Consider the following 9,107-nt stretch of genomic DNA (forward strand, 5'->3'; position numbering starts at 1 on the left):
AACAATACCTGTAGCAAATTTCTATTAAATTTTATAATGACAAATTGTGTATATATTTAATTTTTAATCACACACACACATATATAATTTATTTAAAAATAACAGCATATATATACTGTATGTAGAGAGAGAGAGTAACATTATAAATTACGTAGTACTTTTGATCAAATTAATATCCTTGGTGATAAATAGTATTAAAAAATAAAATTTTACCGACCCCCATATATAATTTTTTTTGGTCTTTTCTTCAGATAAATACACTACAGTATACATAGGATATGCATTCATTCTTTATTATTGCTAATGAGAAGTAACAAAAATCATCCTTACAAAGGTTTACATTAAGCCTTAATTCCACAGGAATATTTGAAACAAGTATTGCCACTGATATAATGTAAGGATAAGACAATAATCTGAAGAATCTGTGGGTATAGCCTATCTCACAGATTATATGAGAGGCCATAACACTGTCAAATACATATGCAGAGTATATAGAGCCAATTTGAGAATACAGCTCATATCAGGAGTACTATTTTATACTTGAAGAGTGTGATGATGGAGATACTGGCAATATACAAACATTAAACATATGAAGCAATAATGAAATGTTCAAATCTAGACTCACAGCTGTGCTTAAAAATGAAAAATTGCTCGTACTTAATCGTGTAACAGGTTAACCAATCAAACTTTGCATAGAATTGTTCAATATCTTCTATCTATAACACCCTCTTTTGAGGATCTGTACCATCTCTCTGAGCAGTGATTGCCATTCAATTTAATGTGCAATACATCTAAATTTTATCACACATGTGGAAGACTGGTGTCCATACGGAGCTTATGGGATGAATAAAATGCTAAGTCAGTGGACACTGGGAGTAGTTTTGGCGTTGCAGTTCTTGGCCTCCCTTGGCCTGATGTGAAGCATCTCTGAATGTTTGTCTCTGGCGCACTCTTGTGGCTCTTCTCGCTTGTGCAGCATTGATCGTAAGTGTGGCAGGCACTGGTCCCAATCCTCGGGCAGCAAGAGCAAAAGGAAGCCCAAACAAATGATGGACACCGCAATGACGCGTACACTGTTGAGCTGGATCTCACACATGTAGCGATCTATGACTGGAGTGCAGAAGATTTATGGTGGTCACTTGGTTATTACTTCAAATGTTTGAATAATTTGATCTTAAAAACAAAGATGCTAATATAATCAGGGATATTTGGAAAACATCTCAACTGTATGCAATTTCTAGTAAAATTTAAACTTCCAAAAGCTTGGGGTCGGTAAGATTTCTTTTTGGGAAAGGATGCATTCAATTGATCAAAAGTGACAGTAACAATTTATATAATTTATAATGCTACAAAAGATTTCGGTTTAAAATAAATGATGTTATTTTGAATTTCTATTGATCGAAGAATCATGAAAAAACACTTATCATGGTTTCTACAAAAGTATTAAGCAGCACAACTGTTTTCAACACTGGTAATAATAAGAAATGTTTCTTGAACAGCAAATTTAGCATATAAGAATGATTTCTGAAGGATCATGTGACCTTGGACACTGGAGCAATGATGCTAGAAATTTAAAAATACATAAAAATAGAGACAGTTATTTTAAATTGTATTAATATTTCACAATGTTACTGTTTCACTGTATTTTTGATCACATAAATGCAGTCTTGTTGAGCATAAACTACTGTTTCTACTGACATCAAACTTTTAGTGTATATTATGAGATTGAAGGAGTAAACTAATTTACTCAGCCTCATGTTGTACTAAACCTGCAAGCTAGCTTTCCTCGTGAAACCCAAAAGGAAATGTTTAACAGAATGTTGACGCTGTATTTAAAAAAATCTAAAAAAAAAACATAAGTAATCAATAAGCTCTATATTCACATTACTTATATGGAAAACATCAGCGACATTCCACTAAAAATCCTCATACAGATCTGACGTGAGTAAGTAAAAGATGAAAAATATTTCATATAAACATATTCAAATTGCACAAAAGAGTTTTTAAAGCAGAGATTTTCTGGAAAATTATTTAGTTTTCAAAATTTCATTATGGTGCTTTTTTGTCAATATTTACTTTCAATGTACAGAAAAGAGCAGAGTTAACATACTGTCTTAGCATCTCCTTTTGTGGATTACAGAAGAAATATTAAAACAAATTTATAAGAACATAACAGTTTAACTATTTTTAAAAACAACAAGTGACTCACCAGCGTTGACAGGCACACTGAGGACAACGCCCAGAGAAATCAGAGTAGGAAGTGTTACCAGAACACCAAAATTCAAGAGGAAGTTGAACACTAAGGCAAACAAAGAAAAATCAACATTGCTAATAATTTGAAGGGAAGATGGATATTCAAGAACATAAGAGAAGCTTGTGTATTTGTGTCCATCTTCTTACCCAGCAGAAGAGCGGACATGCCACAGATGCTTGGCCATGGCAAATCTCTAGGTGAAACAAAGTCCTCGGCCCCCGTGAGAAGCAGGATCAGAGGTACAGCGCTAATGAAGACCAAATTAGCTCCGCCGAGGACTGTAAGATACACTGCTGCTTCACCCAGCTTTGCATTACCCAGAACAAGCTTGAACAGAACCTGAGGAAACATGCGCATTTATGCATTTCTGTACAGCTGAAGAGAGAATGAAACAATTAAATGTTCATTTGAAATATAGGTCAATGACGTATGACAGTCTAAGATGTGTTTGTTGTGCTACAGTATATAATCCTCTCTTACTTTGTATATTGCTGCTGTTGATGCAGACGCAACCACAAGGGAGATGCCAATCACAGAATGGCTGTGGAAACCATCGGCATATGTCATCATAACAATGCCCCCAATGGCTAAAATGGCCGCTACAATCTGTGATCAGACAGAACACTGTTTTAACAAAGTACATTGTAATAAAAAGGAAAATCCACAGTAGACTCAATTACACACAACAGTATAGCCGCTATTAAAGCATTTTATAATACAACAATTGATACATAATAGACTCACCCGCACACCCATGAAGCGATCCCGCAGGACAATCCAGGATATTAGGAAGACAAAGGCACGGCTACAGCAGAAGAGGGCACAGGCATCAGTGGCGGGGATTCTGCGAAGGCCTTGCAGGTACAGGTAGCTGGTGAGAGTCCACAGCACTCCAAAAGGAGCCACGCGAGAGAGAAGCATTCTCAGTGACAGCCCGTCATCTCCCAAGAACTGACAACACTCTCTATTGTGAATCCACACACATGCAAATAATCTATCATACCAACATTTATCATTCTACCATTTACAATATGCATTTTTGTAGCATATATTGCCAATTGTTTGGGCACACCTGACTAAATGCTGTTTTTTTTAAAACTTTCTATACATCAAAGAAAACACCACTATATTAAGCAGTAAAAAAAAAATCAAACCTGATACTAATAATAAATGTTTCTTTGTCCCCAAATCAGCATTTTAGAGTGTTTTGTTTTTTAAGGATCGTCATTCCATCTAATCACATCTATTTTTAATTGTAATAATGTAATACTATTTTACTGTTTTAACTGTATTTTTTATAAATAAATTCAACACTGGAAAGCATAAGAGACTTCTTATGACTTCTCATAAGGGGGGGGGGGGGGGGGGGGTTACTTACAATAGTAAACAAAATCATAAAAAGCCTTTGGATAATGTGTAATGTTAATCAACATTAGGCAAGGAAAGTAATTTCAGAAGTGGAGAAAGTTATTAAATTTTTAAGATTACAAAGACAAACATTTTTTCTTGCACTGATGTACACAATAAGATGTGCACATTGAGAATGTTTTAATAAATAGATTTTGATTTCATGATGACTTAAAGAAGAACTAGTGATACAACATATCCAATTTAGATACAAACGAGGAAAACCCTGTTTGTGTTAAATTACACCTACTTCCAAAAGTGCTGCTCGGTACAAAAGACTAAACCTTTAGAAAAATCTGCTGTCCCGAACTCATGAAAAGGACAAAAATGCCATGGGACATTGTTAAGAAAATGAGGTTTAGGTCAAGTCCTCTATCTATCTGAGCACCCTAGCCCAACAGAACTGCAAAGTCAACAGTCACTCTGGTTCTGCAAGCCAAATTGAAGTGTCTGCATAAATCCAAACTATTACACAGTGCAGCACTTTTGCAAAGAGTTCTCATTTTGAAACTCAGTGAAGTTTCATAGGCCACAGAATTAGAAAGATCTACTTGCATGAAAGGAAACCCAACCCGTCCCACCTGAAGCGCTGTTTGGGGCTCTGTCTGTCCTTGCTACAGCACAGGTGACCCAGGTAGTAAAGAGGGAAGATGGCACAGTTCCAGGAGGTGGAGAACCAAGTGAGGGTGAACGGGACATTCCAGCGTCTGACGGTTATTTTGGCCAACTGAGTGCAGCCTGTCCAAGACGCGCAGATGCAGATGACCATAGCGACACCCCACAGTGCTCTGCGCAGGAGGACTGCAGTCGTACACAAACAGCAGCGGAGCCTCTGCAGTCTGTTCACACAATCTGCTTTGACTGTTTCTGTAGCCGAATGGCCATCTACCTTCACTTCCACCTTCTCGCTGCCGGACTGCTCCTCCTCTGCAGAAACAGACAGCATAATTGCTTAATACAACGTCATAAGAATAGCCACAGGAATTTAACTGTACTGCCAACTCTTTTCTTTCAGCAGTAAACTTTCATGAAGTACTATAGGAGAAATTTGCATAACAAAGCTGATGCTGACAAAGCTTAAATGCAGCAAATAAAAGATATAATAATATAATTTCTGAACTCTAACATTAGTTAGACAACTCAAATCAAGTAATATTTCAACATAAACCTGGAATTTGACAGCAGGAATCAAGCAAAGTTTGACATCGGTAAGAATTTTAAAAAAAATGATTTTTAAAAGAAGCCTCTAATGCTCTCCAAGGCTGCCTTTACTTTAACATTAAAAACAGTAATACTGTGAAATATCATTACAATTTAAAAATAACTGTTTCCTGTTTTAATTCATTTTAAAATGTATTTTATTCCTGTGATGGCAAAGCTGAATAATCAGCATCATTACTTCAGTCTTTAGTGTCACATGATCCTTTTTAGAAATCATTCTAATTTGCTGATTTGTTGCTCAAGAAACATTTATTATTATCAATTATTATCAATGTTGAAAACAGTTGAGCTGCTTAAAGATTCTTTGATTAATAGAAAGTTCAAAAGAAAAGCATTTATTTGAAAATCTTTTGTAACATTATCAATGCATTTGTTGTCACTTTTTATCAATTTAATCTTTGTGGTATATAGTGTGTGTGTGTATATATATATATATATATATATATATATATATATATATATATATATATATATATATATATATGATAACGTATTAATTAACATCGTACTTAGCAAAAACTTTTAAATGGTACTGTATAGGTCATATTGTAAATTTAAAGTTACAATTGTGAGATATAGAGTTGCAGTTGTTAAGTCACAACAGTGAGATAAAAATTGCAGTTGTAAGAAATAAAGTCAATTTCTTCTTACTCTGGGATTTAAACAGTCCTCCATTTGTGTGACAATGTAATTTAACACAGAACATATTTTTGACCTGTCCTTAGGCTTTTTTTAAGGTAAGAGATGATTATAAAACATTATAAAACAAGATACAAGAACAGAGAGCAAGACGCCATTCACAAGATCGTCAAACGTATTGCTGTCCATTGCACTGAAGATTTAACATTGTTTTTCCTGCTATGCAGAAAAACATTAATTGTTTTACAAGGCATCTCATTTCTCCTTCATGTACTATACTTGTGTCCTCATGGTATGTCGGAAAACATTTAGTATGTACTGTCCAGAACCAGCTAGGTCTGAAGGATAGAACTGTCAGTGCATTGAGGACAAGGAGACAGACAGACTGTCCCCAAGTAGCAGTCAGTCAACACAACGAATGTGACCCTCACCATAGCCACACCACGGACCAAAGTCTGGGATAGATAATGTGATACGAGTGCCAGCTCAGTGCTGTGCATATTGACCCGAAGTGATGTTAAAGTGGTTAAAGATTGGGCCTCTAAACCCAATGATTCAAAAACCCAGTATATCGGCAATCTGAACATCAAAACATGCTGAACTGCCGGCTAGTTTTTAAAGATGATCGGTGCTTATGCTCTCAGGGGGTTTTAGAGGTCTCAACTGCTTAAGGAGCAACTGTGGTAAGTTTCAATATGTACATGCAGGAGAGGCTTGAGTTAACTAACAGCACAACAAAGACATGACAGTGTATGGGTTATTAACTAAAACGACTAAAAAGATATTTCAGTTAATTTGCCAAGACAACATTTTTCATTTCATTTAGTTTAACTTGATGTACTAAAATAACTAAAACTAAAATAAAAATTCATAAAAACAGTATATATAATGTGTATAATATACAGACATACAGTATATAAAAAAAAGACAAAAACACACAACAAAGTTAACATTTATTTTAGTTCAAATCTAAATAAAATTGCTATGCAGTCAGTAGAGGAATTGAAATGAGAATTGAGAGAGACCTCGTCTGCCCCTGATGACTCAGCAAATCTGGGCTCTGACTCTGTTACCATCTTATGCATATAGAATCAGTGCTAGAGCTGCATATCATATCTCTGGCTACAGTGCTCAGCTCAAATACAACAATAGATACATCATTTGCTTAACAGATTTTTTCAGAATATGCAATATTTTTAAATGACATAAAAATTGCATTTTTTAAAATTTATTTTTACTGAGTAGCCTACTACATATACACGTATAGAAAGTAAAAAAGTTTTCTACAAATGATTCAGCTGTTTTTCAAATGGGTCGTAGATTTTGTTGCTTGTGCGTGGGGTTGCGGAGGAGCTCAGATAGATGCAGGGGTGTGAAGTTGGACTCTGATTGATGTGTTTGTTTACAACTTACCCCTCGTGTGAAAAAAAATCGATCAAACTAATAGACTGGACCACCAGCTGAAAAGCAAAAAGAAACAGTCCTCGCTTGAACCTTTAAGCCACCTTTAAACTTATAAGGACATAGCCTACTACATAATGCATGTAAACAGTCTTATAATGCAATATAATGAAATACGATTAATTAAATTATGAATTATATAGTACACTCAGTCAGAGTTCAACAAAACTCCCTATTGTGACGTATACCCGATTGAAACGGCTTCTCTCCAACAAGTAAAATGTAGGGCAGGAATTTATTTTGTCCACTGGGAATAGATTGGATGATTGTGGTTTGCTACTGATGTGATCTCATGTGAGTGACAGATGTCCCGCACTCGCGTCAGTAAACACGTCATCAGAGAAAATATCTCATTACAATATTATTAAGATAAGATAAGTTATTTTAACAAAGATGTCCCATGAATTAAATCATAATGAAGTGCATGGACAAATCAAAATACTGCAATATTCTGTAAAAAAGAAAAGAAAAAAAGAATCGTCTATTTTGAGTTCATTGTGAATTTAACTTATATAATATTTCTTTCATTTTTTACCTTTACCATATAAACACAAGCATACATCAAGTGTAAGCTAGCCTACTAGTAGTAGCCTACCTCTGAGAGATGCGTTCCAAGGCACATAACCATAGTAACCAGTGATCCTCAGAATCCGCTCTTCTATGGATGCGTTGTTGATGTACTCGACCGATCTCGATGACTTCAATTCTTCATTTAGTTCTTCATCAATGACGAGGGATTTCAGCTGTCTGATCTCAGGACTGATATCTGACAATCGGCGCGGACTCATGTCTGAAGGCGTTATCATTCCCCTGAAGTTAAAGAAGAGACATCAGAACACAATGGATCTCAGCGGAAATGTAGAGCTTAGAAGAACCAACCTGCACGTAAACACAACGTCAACACTGCAAATTAGAGGCACGACACAACGCAATACGACAAAATTCTGCCAATCAATGAAACTGTACAAAACTGCGAGAGTCAGAACTTGCAGTTGAGCTGAACCGCTGTCTTATACAGACAATTGTGTAAACTTGTTTATGGTACTTTTCACTGCAAGCTAGACGAATGCATTTAAAGGACTAAGGATGCATTTAAATGCAATGAGCAGTTCGTGCGCACGCGCTCATTTTAAAGCCTCTATAAATTCGCCAAGAAATGTATAACTCACTCTGAGACTGAGAAGTTCTGTTTCTTTCGGCACTCTGATTAGCCCATTTTAAGAAGTATTTAAAGAAACAATCGTTTAAAAATCGTGACTGTTCAGGGTAGATCGTCAAAATGAGATGCGTTGAGCTGAAGCTTCTCTGCCGTATGAAGACACGACCACCTGTGAACGCAGTGCGCCTGCGCAGACCCAAATTCTGATACCCAGTAAGATATGAGCATCCAATCCAATCCATGGATGCTTCATCTTCTATGGACGATTTTACACATGCGGACCACCAATATACTATCTTTAAACACACTTTTCAGACTCACTAATATATTTAATTTGGCCACTAACAATGTCCAATATTGCATGTGCATAAATCATAGGAAAATTGTGGCATTTTTTTTATTTAATTTTATTTTTTAAATCACGAGCATTCAGTGGTTGAAATATCTTTTGTAATGAAATGGCAGACTCAATGCTAATTTTATATAGCTTGTATGTATATTAATTACACACAAATATATATTGCATTATTTGCAAAAACCTTATACTGCTGACTGTCTGTCTGTATAGGTCTGAGACTAGACTTGTGTCACTTTGTACCACTTTGCACCTTTATACTTTGTCCAAAGTACTAGTACAGACACTACTGGTCAAATATTACTCCGTTACAAGTAAAAGTTGTAAAGACCGATTTTTACTTAAGTAAAAGTACATAAGTACTCGTTTTTAAAATTACTTAGGCCTATTATCAAAAGTAAAAATTAAATGTCAATGCATTGTTTTATTATTGTTGCATTGTTGTATGTACTTACAGTACCTTATGCCTCTGAAGCAACCTAGTGAATACACCACCAGTTAGTATGATAACAAAGTATGATATTTGTCTTTTAAATGTAAAGTTAAAGTAAAAGGTAAAGTAAAACGTAAAGTACAGATACTCAAAAAGCGTACTTAAGTACAACACTCAA

At 35.4% G+C, this 9,107-nt stretch overlaps 1 protein-coding gene across 2 annotated transcripts; it reads right to left on the reverse strand.

Annotated features, from left to right (window-relative positions):
* Positions 1–274: 274 nt before the first annotated feature.
* On the reverse strand, positions 275–8,294 carry slc35f3a (solute carrier family 35 member F3a). Of its 2 annotated transcripts, none has more exons than XM_077201256.1 (8): positions 8,152–8,294; positions 7,578–7,792; positions 4,243–4,588; positions 2,999–3,218; positions 2,735–2,860; positions 2,401–2,593; positions 2,210–2,299; positions 275–1,110 (listed from the first exon to the last, which is right to left on the reverse strand). In XM_077201256.1, exons 2-8 carry the CDS (start codon positions 7,786–7,788, stop codon positions 860–862), a joined length of 1,437 nt encoding a protein of 478 aa, XP_077057371.1. In that variant the 5' UTR covers positions 7,789–7,792; positions 8,152–8,294; the 3' UTR covers positions 275–859. The 2 variants fall into 2 exon arrangements, with proteins under 2 accessions (XP_077057371.1, XP_077057370.1); XM_077201255.1 differs by having other exon boundaries at positions 752–1,110; positions 7,578–7,861; positions 8,152–8,288.
* Between the last annotated feature and the right edge of the window lie 813 nt (positions 8,295–9,107).

Source organism: Siphateles boraxobius, unplaced genomic scaffold (genome assembly GCF_051911475.1).
Source record: "Siphateles boraxobius isolate OS27281-9 unplaced genomic scaffold, OSU_SipBor_1 46, whole genome shotgun sequence".
Classification (NCBI taxonomy): domain Eukaryota; kingdom Metazoa; phylum Chordata; class Actinopteri; order Cypriniformes; family Leuciscidae; genus Siphateles; species Siphateles boraxobius.